This window comes from Pteronotus mesoamericanus, unplaced genomic scaffold (assembly GCF_021234165.1).
Source record: "Pteronotus mesoamericanus isolate MK-2021 breed Mesoamerican mustached bat unplaced genomic scaffold, CSHL_Meso_final contig_433, whole genome shotgun sequence".
In the NCBI taxonomy this organism is placed as follows: Eukaryota; Metazoa; Chordata; class Mammalia; order Chiroptera; family Mormoopidae; genus Pteronotus; species Pteronotus mesoamericanus.
The window spans coordinates 1,315,166-1,334,305 of record NW_026555163.1 but is presented as its reverse complement, the minus strand read 5'-3'; the positions used below and the strand labels follow the sequence as shown (position 1 = coordinate 1,334,305).

General features: G+C 38.3%; 1 protein-coding gene across 1 annotated transcript in view; it reads right to left on the bottom strand.

Annotated features, from left to right (window-relative positions):
* Nucleotides 1-13,013: 13,013 nt before the first annotated feature.
* LOC129073804 (zinc finger MYM-type protein 5-like) overlaps nt 13,014-19,140 on the bottom strand; it is a 32,952-nt gene continuing 26,825 nt past the window's right edge. The window contains exon 7 of the mRNA XM_054577469.1: nt 13,014-13,926. Within this exon, the coding sequence (XP_054433444.1) occupies nt 13,171-13,926 (756 nt within the window). The 3' untranslated portion in view covers nt 13,014-13,170. The remainder of the gene's footprint in view (nt 13,927-19,140) is intronic.

The window sequence follows — 19,140 nt, the reverse complement described above, 5'->3', positions numbered from 1 at the left end:
ACTGAGCATTTGGGTGAGGATACCTGGGGCAATGCTCTGCCCTTCATGAAATATAACTGAGAGGGTTTTAGTAGATTTCGATGCCCCAAGGCTGATGTAGAAGTCAGGTGTGCCTTCAGGGACTCAAAAGCCTGGGTGCACTCCTTCCATTCTAAAGGGATATACCCTGGTCCTTTCAGAGCTTTTCTAGTTTAGCAGATCTGATATAGAAAACAAAGCATGCGCTCATAATATCCAGCGGGCTAGCCTTCTGGTCATTCTCCCACTGAAAGTTTTCAAAAAGGGTATTGCTCTGCCCTGGTTGGGGTTTTCCTCCACCAAATTTGGCTCCCTGATGGGTTCTAGATGGCAAGACCAGTTCAGGCTCACTTTCCCCAGCTCCTTCAACTGAGTAAGGAGGAAAAGATCCCCCAGGGTTGGAGGAGCTGTGGGAACCCTGACCCGGGTGGCAGCAGCCATAATATCTAGACCTTCCTGGGCCCTCTCCTCTGAGCTTCTGTTATCTTTAACAAGCAAATTCCCTTTTTTCTGGGCCATTAATCTATTTCATTTTAATCCTGCATCCTGATTATGTAAACTCATGAAAATTTCTAGATAAGGCATTTTGTCCCACTTCTCACATCTTTGACAAAAACAACTCTAGTTACAGTATAATACAGTAACTTAAAGACCCATTCAGTGGCCAGTGCTCTCCTGAGTCTAGATTATAAAATACATAAACCAAACAGTAGTATGATAAAAACCACTTTCTTTTTGGTCATAGGTTTATAAGCATAGGTCGACCAATCAGCCGAAGCTTTCCCCAAAGTGCTGTTTCCCAAACCAGACAGAGCTCTAAAAACAAGAAGCTAACTTAATTAAACCAGAAGACATCTTTTTACCAAACAGAGCTTGGTAAACCAGAAGGCACCTTAATTCCTGACAATCTAAATTGTGACCTGGGATTGTAACCTAAACAAGAAAGCACGATGACTCAATCAAATGTGAAGACAATGGAAGTGCTGAGAGTCAGAAGAGGAGAGTCCCCAAGTGAAATCACTTGGCAGCGGCTAGGGAGTTTACAAATCCACACCCCAGGTCGCCCCAGTTCAGAGAGCCAATGGGACTCCCCACCAAATACCCAGATTTATCTGAAAGTTCCAAAGTCTGTTCTGGTGCAGTCGCCAGAATATGAGGCTCAAAACGCTAGCGTTCATGTTGCTGGTCACCTACCAGACCCAATAAGCAGAGACAGGGGTTGGATTTTTATGGGCAATTTATTCAGATGATCAGCGATCTGAAAAGATGTTGGGTTGGTACCCTAACACACCATCTTAAATTCCACTTTAAACCAACACTTTTTATAAAGAGAAGAAAAGTGTAGGTAAGGGGTTTGTAAATCAGGGAAAAAGTCAGATAAAAAGCTGCAGCATTCTCATTTGTGCCCTTGGCTGGGGTCTTTATCTGCGTCCTGGGCAGTGGGCATCTCTCCCTGGAGTACAATGGCTCAAGGTACCATCCTGATTGTTTGCAATCCTCCTAAGGCACAAAGGTGGAACCGCTTTTGGTCTCCTGGTCATACCTTCATTTCCTTAAACAATAGCTTAAAGTTTTTTAGATGCATTGATTCTTGAGCTTACTAGCTATTACATGAAAACTAAAATTTTTCCAACATTTGAGTTCCCCATCATTAAGACTTGCAAGTAGGGGAGCAGTGGGCAGCAGAAACCCAACCCAGGCTTACCCCCTAACCTTTTCTCTGCAAGGTTTGGAGAGAGAATTCTAATTCTTTTCCATCACTCTGGACTCTGTGGACAGCCTCCTCCTTACCCTCCTATATGACCAGTGGTCAGTTAGTCCTCCTGAATCTTGAACAAAAACATTTGCTTTGTCAAAAGTGACAGTTTGGCCCTGCATGTCATTGTTGTAAACCCCAGTAAGGGGTCTATCGTTTTCATGGCGTTCTGGCTGTGAGGGATGCTTCTAACCATCTCCCTGCTGGGTTCGGTCTACTCTCAAACGCAGGAACACCTTGCTCTGAACAGATCTTCATGGTTCAGTTTATTCTCTGGCTCATAGATGTCTGGCTCTGAGGAGATCTTCATGGTCGACATGCTCTCAGACTCAACTCTGGATGCTCAACTCTGGCAGCAGATCTTTAGGTCATTTGAGATAGGGATGCTCCTCTCAAACTTTCCCCTCCCTCTGTTCTTGTGCCCGAGACAGCTTTCCCTTTTGCCATGGGCAATACTTAATAAACTTGCCCAAGGATTCCCCCACTGGGATGTCTACTTAAGAACTTGAAGGCTCTGAAGACCTCAGGCCCCAAGTGCTTGATTTTCTATTGCAACATGGCCTGGCCCAATACAAACTGGGTGGCCAGGAGGTCTGGACCGTAAATGGATCTCTTAATTATAGTATTATCCTCCAACTCAACCTTTACTGTCACTGTCTGGATCCCCTCCTTAGGTTTAATACTCTGGAGAAGTAGACAAGATTTTAACTTTCAGCAGCAATTCCAGGCTTCTTTTTCCTAACTATGCCTAGTTATTCAAATTTGCCTCGCTTGTAAGTTTATTTTACTCCTTTCTCTGAATGCTTTATTTACAACTCTGCCATCCCTCCTGCCTGTTCAGCTACAGAGTAATTGCTGTGTTTTTGTTATAGAGAGATCTGATCAGATCACTGGGGAGGAACAGAGAGGGGTTGTAGGAGGAAGTTGCCCAAAGCAATGGTAAATAGTCTAGGACTGGATTGGCTAAGAACCTGAATGGCTCTGGAGTGCATCGAATTATGGGCCTGAAGATTTAGAATAAAAGGAGGGAAGAGACTGTATCTCTGCCCCTCTTCCTCCAGGATGCCTGGATGATCATGCTGCAGCTGCCTGTATTTCCCAATGGACGGTATTTTGGATGGGAGAAGGAACTGCGTGCAGCCTAGGATCAGGCTTGCCTGGCAGAGGGTGGCAGGGTTATTTCCTTCGGGTGTTCTAGAGAGGAGGGGCTCTGAGGCAGAAACCTGCCATTTTTCTAAAATTGCATAGCTTCAGTAGTTTATGTTGTTTCAGCCTGTAAAGTAATCCAGTAAAAATAAGATAATTAAAACTAATGGGGGCTTTGGCCGGTGTGGCTCAGTGGATTGAGTGCCAGCCTGGCAACCAAAGGGTTGCTGGTTCAATTCCTAGCCAGGGCACGTCTGGGTTGCAGACCCAGTCCCCAGTTGTGGGTATGTGAGAGGCAACCTATTGATGTATCTGTCACACATCAATGTTTCTCTCCCCCTTTTTCCCTCCCTTCCTCTAAATAAATAAATGAAATCTTAAAAAAAAAAAAAAAAAACAACCCAAAAAGCTAACCAGGGGAATAATAGGGGGAAATCAGGAGTTAAAGATTTTAGCTTTAACTGATGATAGGCTTAAGTGATTAAAGCTTTAACTAAAGAGTTAAAGAGGTTAGCCTTAAATGATAGGCTTAAATGACTAATGCCTGTGGAAAGCTGTTATTCCAAAATTGTGTAGTTTTCAAATAAAGGCTCCTTTCCTTTATCACCAAGTCTCTGGAATTTTGCCTAGAGGGTGGCTTTGAGCAGCAGGACCCCACTTGATGTTAATCCCTTCACCTTACTCACTTAATCCCCCCTTTAGTTCTGGCAACTGTCACCCTCCCTCAGAGTAAACTTCTATACAAATGGTAGAGCTAGTTATCCAATGTCTTTTTTTGAAATCAAAACCTGTTTCCTCCCAACTAGGAAACATTATGGGGCAACATATATTTTTACCAATCAAATATGCCCTGATTCACCCAGTAGGGTGAGACTATCTTGAAACCAATGATGCCAAAATGTTTTTCCAGAATGTATTTAAAATTAAATAAACAAGATGCCGGACCAAATGGGAAAATAATGATTTTAAAGGAACCTCTCAAGAGGAAACTAATCTTGAGACTAACTGAACATTTGCTCCATCATTTCTTCATCATTAACTTCCATGAGAGCTTCAGGGACAGCTTAACAGAGTACCTGCTCTACTCAGAATGGCCCAAAACAACCCAAAGACTTACAGGGATGCCTCAAACTCTCAGCTTGCTATCTATCTGCCTCTCTGTAGATTGGAAACCAGTCCACAGTGCCTGAAGAGTCCTCTTTCAGAGTACACACTCACCAGTTGGAAGGAATCTGACCCTGAGTCCCTTTAGAAAGAGGCAACTCTCCTTTTTTAACAGCCTGGTCTCAGTATAAAGTGGGCAATGGAGAGGTTTGGCCAGTCAATGATACCATTAATTTCAATGTCGTATTACTGGACCTGTTTTCCTACTCTTTGGGAAATGGAAAGAATTCCACATATCTAGGCCTTTAAGGCTCTCAGAGATGACCCTAAGCTATATGCTGTCATTAAACTGGAAAAATGTACTCAGATGGAAAAACATTTAAAAAATAGATGAATGAATTTGTCAGTCCTTTACAAACATTTGAGTAGTGACCCAACTGTTGAGGTATTAAAAGTAACTTTTATAAATCTTTACAGGGCCAGGGGTGTGGATCCAGAATATCAAAGCCCACCAAATCCTTTTACCTTTCCAAAACCTCCTCTATTCATCTTAAAAGTACTATAGGTATTTGGCTTTATGAAACCAAAATCCTTCTAAGAAAAGTCTGCTTTTCTTTCCCTATATTTTGGAAATGCAAACACCTAGTCTTCTTCAAGAACTTTTGTCTAGGCCATCTTTTAAAATACAAACTTTTGAGAGGTAACTTAACAAAAAGAGAAAACCTTAGCTATATCTGAGCAGATCAAGTTAAATTATTTCAGCTATTCCTTTCTAAATAAGTAAATTCTGAAGTTATTTGGTACAAGTCTTAAATTCATCTGCTTTTGGCTTTTTATTACAAAGAGGCTATGGAGTGAATTTGGAACTGTAGATAAATGTCTTGTGCTTTGTAGGAGGTATATTTCTTGAAAGTGAGAGTGTGTTTGCCAATAGAAGAACCTCTGTTTCTGAAGGTCATGAAATGTGTTCATAAAAGTCAAACTAAGGAATGCTGGCTGATTACTTTTTATCATTGGAAATTGAGGTTTCTAGAAGTTAAAAGTTCAAATACAGTTGGAAAGAAATTGTTAGATTTTTAATAATAAAACTCATGAGACACAGAGTTGCGATTTTGAAGGACAGGGAATGAGAGTTACTCTAAAGATTTTTTTTTTAAGGGCAAGAAAGTTTGTGAAAGTTGCAGAAAGGTTTCTGGAAGATTGTAGAAGTTTATAAAACTTTCAAATTTGCAAAATAAAAAACCTGTCAGACTCCAATACCCGCTCTTCCACCTAATTTCTCTCTGGTGGCATTCTTTGATGACTCTGGTGGTCGCTGGAGTTGTTTTAATTACATTTTCTCTTGCCCTCCTTGGTATGGGGAAACCTGTCAGCTGCGGAATAAATCCTTCATCAATACTCGTCTCATCAATGCTCAGACAGAAGGTAAGGCTGCCCTCTGGACATAGAGTAAACCTACATGATCATCCCCAGGTGACACCTTGGACACAGGACCCAGTGAGTCAGGAAATGATCGCCCCTGTCACCTGTCATCTGAAGGGACCCACTCCTTTCCCTTTCTTTGGTCCTTTGGTCATTGGTAAGGCCGCCCTCAGGGAATGGGGTAAACACATCCATGGGTCAAACGGGCGCGCGCTCTCTCTCTCTCTCAAACATGCTTTCTCTCTCCTGCCAATGTGGCTTTCTCAGATGGGCTTTCTATTGAATCCTCTGAGCGGGTTAAATCAATTCCCAGAGCATCTGGCTGGTGCTTTCATCACTGGTAAAGTCATGCTCAGGCACAGGGTAAACACACCCATCTCTTTTTATTTCTCTGCTGGTTTGGAGTTTAACTCCCAGTCCTCTATCTGGACCATTTATCTCCTGTCAGCAGGTTTTGACCTTTCAGTGGCCAAAGCAACCATGCCCAGGCTCTTCCCTGCTGCTAGGATTCCTTGGAGACAAGACTTTATTTCCACCACTCATTCACAGTCCTTGAAACTTTTATAGAGTTTCAATAGGTCTTCCTGCTTGGTATTTAGGACCTTCCATCCCCTTTTCCCCAACTTTTTAATAGTTGTCAAAAGCAGATGAGAAAATTCTTGTGCTTTCTCTACAAAAATTAGTAATTCAAATTATATGTGTGGTCTTTATGTGGTATGTGTTCATCTGTGTATCACATGTGATGCATTCTCTGCCTCCTGATGGCATAACTAGTCATATTCTATTGGCCTAAAGAAATTTAGTATTTATATAAATTAAGCAGGATCCTATGGTCTGGACAAAACATATGATATTAAAGCCAGTTTTAAATTTGATTAATATTTTTTTTGGCTATTAACACAAAGAAGTGTTGTTTTACAAAAAGTTTATGTTACAATCTTTTGGTTAAGTACGTTTGACCACCTTCCCAAAGTGTAAATATTAAAAACTGAAAAATGACTTTGAGTTATCCCAATAGGCCTCTGGAATACCTCAAAGGTTTGTTCCCTTGCCTTACAAAAGAGAAGTTTTTTTTACCTAACTAGGCCAGTTTAGTATGTTCAAAAATTATATGTGAAGCTTTGCCAAATAAAATATCTATATTCTATTTATACACATATATTTTTAACAAAATAGATATTCTAAAAATTTCAACATGTCCTAGGAATAAATTTGCAAAGATTCAGAATCAAGTTGAAGCATGAAGCTCTCAGGGGTAGCAGGTGTCCTGTCAGTGACACTGGACAAATCAAGAGTAATGGTTCCTTTGGGGACATTAGGCAGCGGCACTCTAGGTTTTTGTTACTCACATACTGGGAATTTATGAATAGTTTCCAATGCTCAATGCATACTTCTGGTAAGTCCTGTACAGCATTTTAAAACCTTGCATACTGTTTGCTCTTGATATATATTGAGATTGTGTGTTAAATCTAAAAATATGGGCTTTATATTATTCTTTTACATCATTTCATATAGTAACTTTTATATAACAAGAAATTATCTTGGAATGTATCTTACAGAAAAGCAAAATTCTTTATCAATTACATTATAATCCAATCTATAACCATGTCATTTTGAATTTAGTCATTTATGAACAGTCACTGTTTTACTCTAATGCATTTGCAAGTGTATCTTTGGATAGGTTCATGAAAAGGACTCTGACTTACTCTAAATCACAGGTATCTAAGGAGGTTATATCCTTGAAATAAATAATTTAAAGAACCCTAAGGAATAACTGGATTCATAGAAATACTAGCAAATAATTGAAAATAAACAAAATTGGTTATATGGGATTAAATGAACTAAAGATAATTGTTATTCTTTAGACTTTGTTAAAAATATTGCTAATTTTAAATCTTTTTGTTTTCTAGGTATAAGGAAATTTGATTTCCTCCCCAGAGCAATTTGATAATTTATACCCTCATAAACAATATTGAAACACTTACATTTTTCTCCCTAATTCCTGCAGGATTTGGAAACTCTTAATAAGTATTATTTTCATGGCAATATGTTTGTTTGCGTAAACCGAATTAAGAATCTGTTCTCTTTATTATAGCACCAGTTTCCAAAAATGGTTTTATTAACCAAGCCTTTGTCTGGAATGTCATAACTGAAAGAATCATGCCTGGACTCTGGATGTCACCAGAAAGCCTTAAGGAATTAAGATCGACTTTTAAAGCCAATAAGAGCTCCTTGGAGAAATAGCCTGGTAGCTTGCTTTGTAACGTGGTTCATGGCAGTCTTTCCAGGTAAGGAACAAAGGTTGCTTTCCTGAAAAATGACAAGAAATGAATCTGAAGACATTTTGGAGACCTTAAGAACTTGAGGAATCCATCCAAACCTATAGGTATTGCAGACAAATCCAGATGGCAACTGTATGGTTTGGCTTCTGTGTCCTAAAGGGTTGACTAAAGCTCATTTGGAATTTTCCTTGTGAAATTCCAGCAAAGCAGATTTGAAAGAGCCTAGGTAATCAATGACTATTCTTCTTGTGTTCATGCAAACAATCAGGCCAAGTTGAAACTGGACTGAATGCAGTCTCTTTGATAAAATGAGTGTGACTTTAGGGAGAGAAATTGTGTTTCAGTGGAAATCATCATGTCCAACTGTCACCCACAAACTGAATTAAATCCTAATTTTTCTAGTTTTCTACCAAGCTAATGTTTCATTTTTTTTCTTTCATCCTTTGACTTGGAATTATTGAGAAATACTGATGCCATGTCAACCATACAGAACTTAACTACTACTGTCTCTCCCTTTTTGGGATTTTAAGACCAATTGCTGGTCCTGGTTTTCCTGGCTAACTCCCTTAAGAGGACCTACAGTAGCCTTTTTTAATTCTCACTTTTGGGCTGTCTCCTCAAATATCTCATATCCTTCATTCAACAGAACATGCAGGCATTGACGGATTCCCTCCACAAACAGCTTCCAGCCACAGCTTGTACTTTTTGGGATGTCCAATTCCACCCTTTTCCACTTAATAACCCATACCCAGACCCACAGGCAGGGATAGCTCTATATCCCTAACCTGTCTGAAGTGGTTATAGAAAAAGAGACCTTGTCCCTGCTCCCCAGAACCTTGCCGGGTCATTAAGAATAAAATACTTTTAAAATGAGAAGGGGAATTGAAAGGATAAAACTGGTGCCATTTGCCAAGCAGACCTATGGCTGCCATTTTACTCTTCTGAGCTTATGTTCAGGACTGGAAATTACTGGAAAGCAAGAACAGAATGTGACTAACAACCGCACCCCCCCAAACCCCTCCCCAACCTTCACAACCACAGGCGAAAGAAACATTGAAGAAAACTGCAGGTTATGCAAAACCAAGTGAAACCTCCTGTGTTGCAACAGCCCTAACAGACCAGGGACCACACGGTCTCCCCTACTTTATAATCCAATGATAATCCAGTAAAAACTCAAAGCCCTTGCATTTCACTGCTGGGTATCTCTCCACACCATGCCCCTTTCTCCTCTTGGAATGTGAGTAACACTTTGCTCTCTACCTTTTCTTCATTTTTTGAATTCTTTCACAGCCCACATCACTGGCCACAACACATCTGACATCATTATTAGGATGTTATTGACTATATTCCCTATGCTGTACTTTACATCCCCATGACTATTGTTACTACTAATTGTTCATTTAAAAACAATATATAATCTTCTAAATTTTAAAAATATTTATTTCTAGGGATGCAAAGAGAGGGAGAAAGAGACAGAGAAACATCAACGTGTGGTTGCCTCTCACATGCCTGCAGCTTGGGCTGCAACCCAGACATACGCCCTGAGAATTGACCCAGCAACCCTTTGTTTCACAGACCAGCACTCAGTCCACTGAGCCATACCAGTCAGGGCTAATTTTTACCTCTTAATCTCTTCACCTTTTTCACCCACACTCCCATGTGGCAAACATCAAAATGTTATCTTTATTCTACTTATTCTATTCTGCTTGTTTACTTTGCACTGTTGCTTTTTTAAAAAGTTTTATTATTTTTAGAGAGTGGGGAAGAGAGGGAGAAAAACATTGATTGGTTGCCTGAGTTGCCTCTCACACACCCCCCAACTGGGTACCTGTCTTGCAAGCCAGGCATGTGTCCTGACTGGGAGCTGAATCAGCAACCTTGTGGTTCACAAGCCAGTGTTCAATCCAGATCCACACCAGCGGGGGCTGCACTGTTGCTTCTTAACTTTCGTCTTTTGCATGTTCTTGCCCCTCTGAGTATGGATCACATTTCACAGGCATTCATAGGTTTTATAACCTAAAAATAAAAAAGCTTTTCAAAAGGAGCAGCAACATGCATTTATTTTTTTAAAATATTATTTTTTTAGAGAGAGGGGAAGGGAGGGAGGGAAATATCAATGTGAGAAACATCAATTGGCTGCCTTTTCCATGACCCAAACCAGGGACCTCGCTCACAACCCAGGCATGTGCCCTGACCAGGAATCAAACTACAACCCTTCTGTTCGCAGATTGACTCTCAATCCACTGAGCCACACTAGCCAGGGCAACTTATATTTATTTGAAGATCAAAGAATAGCTATTCAGACCCACTGATTCAGGCAGAAGCCCAAACAGTATTCCAATTAGGAGACAAAGACAAAGGGTTTTTATGAGGAGGGTAAAGGGAACAATTACATTAATAGAAGGAAGGCATTTCTATTGTTGCAGATAAGCTAACATAGTGATGTTAATTCTAAACAATATTTTTAAATTTCAATCCTGTAGCCATCTTCCAGTAGTCATAAGATCTGCTTTTTTTTTAATTTTTGTGAACATTTTTTTGGAACATAGTGTTACTTTAGGCTCAGTTCAAAGGTTATTTTGCCCTGTTTTAACACTCTAAGGTTTGAGGCATGAGACATATAAGACAGCTTCTCTGACGTGGCAGCCCAGAGTCTATTTTAATGTGGCTCTATCTGTCATCTGTCTTATCTATCTAGACTGGTTAATGCTGCTAGGTCCTTACACTTTGCAGTGTCACCTGACCATCCTTTATGTTGGATGATTTAGTGTTTGTCCTTAAACTTCATAAAATGCCATTGGCTAGTTCTTTTCACAGTAATGATACAAGCTTTTGGAAATCATCTCCAGTCCTCAATATTATGCTATTATCTCCTCAAAGTAACTCCTTACTTTCTCATAAATAGATGTGTGTGGCTGAGATTTTCCTTTCAGCTCGTTAAATTTTCAAATTCCTAATTTCATTCTAGTATGTTCACACTATAATTCAGCACTATAGAGGACTATTCCATTTCTAAAGTTTATTTCATGTTCTCTCTACAACATTCCCCTATTACCTGCCATTGATGACAGTAGCTACCTATCTTGTATTGTGTGTTAAGCTGGAGTTTTAAGCTAGCAGCAGTGGGGATCTTCAAAGCTTTGAAAGGGGCAAATATGACCTACATTGATAAAGCACTATTCTTTCTACCAAATTTGATTGAGCTCTTCAACCTCTTACTCTCTTTTATATCTATGTAGCAAATTGTACCATGTACACATAAAAGTGGCTATTAGCAACTTTCACTGGCTCACAGCACTGTGCAGCGGTGGGCCAGGGTGAGTCACAGAAAGAAAGTGGCTCATTGTAATTAATTTTTTTTCCACTAGCAATTTTAAAGATGGCAATTTTGAAATTGTGAGGTTTATGTAAAAAAAAATATTCATTTGTCCTTGTGGGAAAAGCAATAAATTGTCATTTCTTGAGGACTGTTACTGTGAATTGTCCTTACTAATTTTGGATATCAAATTAGTGGTGGGAGATACTTTTGTCTAATGCTTTTTCTGGGTGAAATTAAAAGGATGGGAAACAAACCCTGGGTATAGTTCAGATCACAGGAAACAGAACTTGCACTTCTCATTCTGTGTTCTCCCTTCCTTCCTTATGGCAAGCACATTCTAATTTTACAATGTTAAAAAAACCAAAAAGTTATTCCCTTGCCTAGGGATAGTTTTATCATCTCCTGAATTTAGTTGATTTCCCCCTCAATATTTCATTATGAAAAACATCATATATACCAATAAGTTGAAATTTACAGTGAACACAGACACAGCACCTACATCTTTTGAATTTTTTATATTTAACTTATTACTACATGAAGGGTTTATGGTACCTGATAGGTGTGCAATAAGAACAAAAGGATTTTAAAGTGACGATCTAATTTTGTTTTCCCAATGGATAAATTTGATGATCTTATTTAAGTAGCCACTGGTTAATTTCATTACTTTGCTCAGATACTCACCAGTTTATCTAATATAAACAGAGAACAAATCTGTCATTCAATTAACTCTAAGCTTTAATGAACTAAAAAACATATTAACCATTTGCTTATATTTTCTAGGATATCATCATGTGCCTCTGAGGGCAAACTGGATTTTTGGAAGCATCTCCAAAAGCTCATTCATTCAAGTCTGAAAGACTGATATGATCACTGCAGAAAAACCAAACCAAACCAAAAAAAGGTTATAAATTAATGATTTCCCTGGGTGCTCCAGCACAGGCCTCACTGACATGTCAGGAAGTACTCTGAGTGTCAGTCTTACCAAGAATGCACCTTGTTATTCCCATATGCCATTTTGTCTCCTGGGAAAAGCCTTGAGACAACCACAAATATTCCGAAGAACTTAATATATGATAAAAGTGGTACCAGGAACCAGAAACAATGGGAGAAATACTGCATATACACAGTCATGGGAACACTGATTGACCACCTGAGAAAAATGAGATCCTTAATTTTCATGAGTACTTCTCAGATTTCAAGCATGAAGTCTCCTTCAGAAAAAAAGAAAATGCCACAATGCCTAAAAGTTAACTTAATATATTTTTATTTTCATATTTCCTATATTTCTACCAACATAAAAATAGGTATACACTTTATGCTTATAATTCTAACAATAAAAGCTAAAACATTTATCAATTAAAACAGAGCCAATAAAATGCAAATTCACCACTTTAAAATGTACTGAATATAACAAATGACGCTGTTTTGCTCAAATAAAATAAATCACGAGTATTTGGTTTAACAGCAAAAAGGTGCAGTTTCATATCTCATTCTGCTCTTAAACTGCTTCTGGAGGTTTTTAATTAATAAATATTTATTTATTGATTGGGAAAAGGAGGGAGAAAGAGAGGGAGAGAAACATCAACGTGAGATATATCAATCAGCTGCCTCTTGTACATGCCCTGACCATTGACTGAGGCCGCAACCCAGACACGTGCCCTGACCAGGAATCAAACCTAGGACCCTTCACTTTGCAGAACGACACCCAACCAACTGAGCCACACAGGTCAGGGCTGAATGCTTTTATTTTAATGATGATGATGAAAACACTTGTTTACGTAAGTATTTTGTTCAAACTGGTATTGAAAAATCTAAACCTTTTTCTCAGTTTTTTAAACATAATCAGAACAGAAAATTAAACAAACCTATCAAATGCCATTTTAAAAAGGTGTGAACTGACTTAACTGAAAAAATTAACTCCCCTTTATTGAAACTTGCATTAATCACTATTGAATACAACTAGCTTTACAATTTGGGAAAGAAACATTCTTTATTATTTATTTGCTATTATGCTTATTGCTAATAACAGTTGAGTTACTCTGTGTAGGTGCCTCACGACACAATGGTATTAACTGTTAGGTACAGATATCCTCTGAGATGAACATAAGATCCTGTCAGGTATATCAGGTGTACAGCAACAGCACACCCTCACTGTTCTCATTCTCATATACTTTATGTTCTGCGGTTTCAACAGTTTTGTTTTTTCTCAAATCAGATTTTAATTTTGAATACTTAACACTGTTGTTGATGTGCATTTCACTTTCTTCATGTTTGCTAAGAATATGTGATAAATGCTGCCAATCTTTGCACCCACTCTCATTCTTCAGCTGATTTTTTCCTTCCCCAAAGAGTTTGCAATATAGACAAAACACAGAATCTTTTGAGGTTGAATAAAGTAACCAGGACCTAGTGGTTTTTTCACCATTTGGAAGAATTCGTGTATAGTAAGTTTCTGAAAACTTCCTCCCTGTATTGTCTTTTGGAAAGTTAAAATTTCTTACTTGAGGTGGATCATTTTCAACAAGAATACTCCGTTGTTTAATATTCAAAATTCGTGGCCATGTGCCTGGATCTGCAGAAAGCACAATAGGTCGAGTGGAGTCCTCTGATTTTTTCCCTTCCAGTTGCTCTTGAAATGTATCAGCTATGGTAGACACAGAAGTAGGTAAATTCACATCCTGTCTGGTTCGTGATGCATCTGTGCTGCATTCTGCTGATACCTGTGACTCTGAAGTCTTTTCCTTTTTTTCTGGTAGTCCCTCTATTTTTTCCAAAAGTATATTAAATGATCCATGTAATTTTCTTTCATTTTCTTCTCTAACGGCATCCCTTTTTCTGTTTTCTGATGTGGACAATTTTTTTGATTTTGTTTCTACAATCTAGGAAGAGACAGATTATAATTTTATCTTAGAATTCTTAACACTAAAAATGTGTAAAAATGCCTAGTAAGCAATGAAAAAATGTTCATCATTAATCATCAAAGAAATACAAATCAAAACCACCACATTCCACTTCACATTCATTATGAAGGCTATAATGTCAAGACAGGTATTGGCAAAGATATGGAAAAAAGGAATCTTCCTAAGGTGATGGTGGGAATGTAAAATGGTGTAGATGCCTGGAAAACAGTTTGAAAATTCCTCAAAAGTTAGAGTTACCACATGACCCAGCAATGCCATAATGAAAACATACATCCACACAAAAACATATACAAAATATTCACAGTAATGTTATTCACAGGAGCCAAAAAGTAGATACAAGTGAAAAATCCATTATGGCAGATATATTAAAATGTGGTATTATCCACACTATGGAATATTATTTGACAATAAAAAGAAGTGAAACAAAGATACATGCTATAACATGGATGAACCTTGTCAACAGGATGATACAAGAAAGCCAGTAACAAAGTACTACACATAATTCTATCCAATAAAAAGACACATTATCTATTCTGAAGTCATTAAAATAAAAATGCAAAATAAAGACTGAAGAGACAAACCAACCTAGGCTAACCGCCTGAACCTGTTTATAAGACCCCCCTTTCTTTCACTTTCTGTTCACACAGAAGTGAGCTAAGAGCAGCCCTGCCTTGGCTCACCTCTTTTACTGTGTGACTTCTGATCCTCAGTAAGCCAACACAGCCCTGCCTAGGCTCTCTCTTGTTGTTTCTTCTGTCCTAAGCCCTTCCTTGTTTCAGTGTCCCCAGCTTTCATAAACATACTCTCAAAACAAAACGACAACAATCTGAAGAACATTGTTGATTTAATTTTGAAAGCAATGTGGCAGCAGGGAAGTAAAAAAAAAAAGCAAAAGTGACATGACCATATCTGTACTTTATATACACAGATCACTTTGATCGTAATATGGATTTCAAATTGTAAGGAAGACCAATGGTACAGGGAGAGTCAGGAAGCTGTGGTAATGCTGGCAAGAGGAGAGAGGCTACATCTAGGATGAGAGTAGAGATAGGATAGATTCCAGAGATATTTAGGAAGCAGAATGCAGATTAGTTGTAACTGAGTGACTCTGGGGGCTGAAGAGGAGGGAGGCACAGAGAATGATCCTAATATGGGTGAATCAGGTGACTCCATGGCATGATCTCAAAGAACTTCTGATCAAAAAGGATCATGGATGTGCAATATTTGTCATAAATAGTGACCCCACCATTTCCACCCAAGGTCAGGCAATCTGACTGGATGATGGGATCATTTACTAACAAGGGAAACAAATAAGGATAGCAGGTTTGGAGTTTCAGTTTTAGTTGGAATTTGAAGTACGTGTGAAACATTCAAATGGAGATTACAGATGGCCTGAAAGTTTAGAAAGGTGATCTTCAGATATTTTGGAAATCATCAATATATATTGATTGAAACTATGGGAGTGGAGAAGACTGAACTAGAAGAGCACACAGAAAAAGAAACAGAAAGCCAAGGATTGCACTGTTATTTTTACACAACCCAACTCAAGCTCCGGTCTTACCTCTTTCCTTCCTGAGTTTCCCATGTTATAATTCTCAACGGGTGGGATACTTCCCAGCTATATAACCGTGGGCAAGTCAGTTTCTTAATCACTGAAGCTTCAGTTTCCTCTCAATAAAATGAGGACATCAATTGAACTTAATTAGGAAAGACTTTAGATGACTAAACGTGAAAATACATGAAACTGTATCTGGCACCACAGTGAATTCACGTTAGCTGTCCTTTTTGGCATACACTCATACAAGGACATTCGTAATTATGTGACAATTACTGAACAAGGTTTAATAGCGAAAAACTGATGACAGAAAAGACAAAGGTGGTTTGATACACCTACTCCTTGATGCAGACTCGTGAATTTTCTGCTGTGTACTCTAGGCTGAAGGTTATGTCTTTCCCCAACCATGTTACTCAGGCTCGCTCTCCAGGGACACAAACCTGAGATTCCTTAAAATTCAAGTCAAAAATAACTTTGATGCTGTGCGACATTATTTGTCAAATGAACATTTTTACAGAGGATCTAGATGAAAACTGAAGCCAAATAAAAGGCAGGTAATAGGCACCAATTAATTAAACCCTCTAAAAAACCGGGTGGGGGGAAATCACTGGGAGGAAAGGTACCAAGATGAAGATAACTACATTTAACAGATAATTTCAGTCTCAGAAGTGTCCCAGTGAGATAATCACCTCACAAAGCTAGTTATTCTGAGGACTTCTGAATGGAATCAGATATAGATCCTGGCTTCAGGAGACTTATGACTTATTTAGGGGGATGAGGCACATATACAATCAAATGTTTCTATCATGCATTAATTAAGGTTTCCTTAGTCTTTAGGTCCTTAGTCTTAGTCCTTAGTCTTAAGTCTAAAAAAAACCTTAGTCTTTTTTAGAGAGAGGGGAAGAGAGGGAGAAAGAGAGGGGCAGAAACATTGATGTGTGAGAGAAACATTGATCAACTGCCTCTCATGTGTCCTCAGTGGGGAACCTGGCATGTGACCCATGCATGTGCCCTGACTGGGAATCAAACTGGTGACCTTTTGGTTTGCAGATCAGAGTTCAACCCAGTAAGCCACACCAGTGAGGCCCAATACACTTATTTTATAAAAGATAGGCACCCAGAACACGAAGGTTTCCGACATGAGGTCAAATCTAGCTGTGATTCTGGCTAAGATGTTTTCTCTGAACTTCTTTACCTTTAACATGTTGTACTGTTTTATTTAATCAAAACTGAGTATACACTTAGTAAAAAGCATCAACTAGTTAAACAACAAATAGTCCCCTTTCCCCCTTTCCCATAAGTTAACCACTTTGAACACATTTAGCTGATTCTTTTGGTGTTTATTTTCAAATATCAAAGTAATACGTCTGCAGCTCTATTTATTGTTTTTTTCCTCCTAATTTTAGGCACCATCAGTTGAATCCTCAATGAGGATGACAGGAAATTAGATCTCCTTCTTATAATGCTTACTGCACACTCACCTTCTAGCACCTAATTTATTCTTTGGTTACAAGACAGCAATGTTGGCACTACTGACATCTTGGGCCAGGTAATTCTGTTGTGGGGACTGTCCTGGCACTGCAAGATGTTTAACAGCATCCCTGGACCCTACCTACTAAATGCCACCAGCAACCCCCCGCAGTAATAATGTAAAATGTTTAAGATGCCCTGGCTGGTGTGGCTCAGTTGGTTGGGCATCGTCCTGCAAACTAAAAGGTCACTGGCTCATTTCTTGGTCAGAGCATTTCCAAGAGGCAACCAATCAATGCTTCTCTCACACTTATGTTCCTTTCTCCACCTTTCTCTCCTGCTTCTCCCCTCTCTAGAATCAATTAAAAAATGGTTAGGTCATTGCCAAATGTCCCTAGGGGGACAAAATCACTCTGGGTTAGATCATTGGGTAAGGTCAGGATTAAGTCTATCGATTTTATGACTGAAATTTCAGTTTTTCCTTAAGGTCCTTATAGATCATAAAGGTTTTCCAATGTGACAAGGCCTGTTACTAATCACTTTTAAATAAATACCAATGTGGTGGTGGTAGTGATGGTGGTGGTAGGAAGCACATTTTTAAAACTTCTGCATTATAGGGAAACATTCCTGCATTTGCCAACTATTTATGAAGTATTTTATATTACTGATACATCCATGGTAGGATGGACAAACCTTCTTTTGGGGATCAGAGTGGCGGGTAATAGAGTTATTCGAGAAAGTTTCTGAGGTTGCCGCTTATTTTGACTTGGCACATTTTCCCATTTTTATCTTCTCTGGTGTTTGTGTAGGAGTAAAACAAATTGATAATCTATGTGCAAGCCATATGCTCTTCACAGACTACGCATTTTGTCTGTCTGAAGTTTATGAGATCATTGCAAAAAACTCCTAAGTCTAATAAGCAGATACAGGTAAATGATCCATTAAAAAAAGACTTAAAATATTAAGACCTAACATACATGTTTATTACCATATCCAGTTCATTAGGTTATTTTTGCCATGTATTCTTTTAAGAAGATAAACCTATCATGTATTTTTTGCCAAGTTTAACTGTTCACTGTACTTCTCTATAAGCCCCATCCAACAGCTTTGTTAAATACCAAGGTGTGATATAAATAAAGAAAAAAATGAGGCACCGGCCAGGTGGCTCAGTTGGTTAGAGCACTGTCCTAGTAGGCTAAGGTTGAGGATTTGATCTCCACTCAGGACACATACAAGAAGCAACAAATGAATGCATAAATAAGTGGAAAAACAAATTGATGCTTCTAAAAAATAAATAAATAAATAATAATAATTTTTTTTTTAAAGAATAGACTATAAACTGACCTTCTTTGCAAAAATGTATAATCAACTATGGGTATCAATTGTTTCCTCTACTGTTAAATAAGCCTTGCACTTGAGTTACTTGTCCCTAAAAGCTAACCACTTAAATTCTTACCCAGTGAGGATGAACAATGTTCTTGATTTTACATTTATGATCCATCTTGAATTAATTTTCATGTATGAGATAAAACGGAATCAAGGCTCACTTATTTCCATATAAATAAAAAATTATCCAAGCACTACCAGTTAAAAATATCTTGCCTTTCCCATCAAAATGATTTGGTAACTTCTATTAAAATCAACTGATTATATAGATGTTATTCAATTTCTAGACTATCTATTATACTTGCTTATTTATTTTATATTCCACACTATCCTGATCACTGTAACTTTAATGTCTTTCTCCAACATTACTGAGGTATAATTGATAATTAAAAATTAAAAATATTTTTGGTGTCCAATGTAATGTTTTGAGGTTTCTAATGTGTTGAAGTCAGAAAGATGATAATTAAAAAAAAAAAAAGATTTTATTTATTTATTCCCAGAGAGGGGAAGGGAGGGAGAAAGAGAGAGAGAGACAGAAATATCATTATGTGGTTGCCTCTCATGTGCCCAAGGCCGGGTACCTAGCCTGCAACCCAGGCATACGCCCGAGACTGGGAATCAAACCAGCGACCCTCTGATTTGTAGGCCAGCACTCAATCTACTGAGCCACACCAGCCAGGGCCAGAAAGATGATAGTTTTTAAACTTTTACTTTAAAAATTAAAATTTTTAATTTTAATTTTACTATACAAAATTAACCTG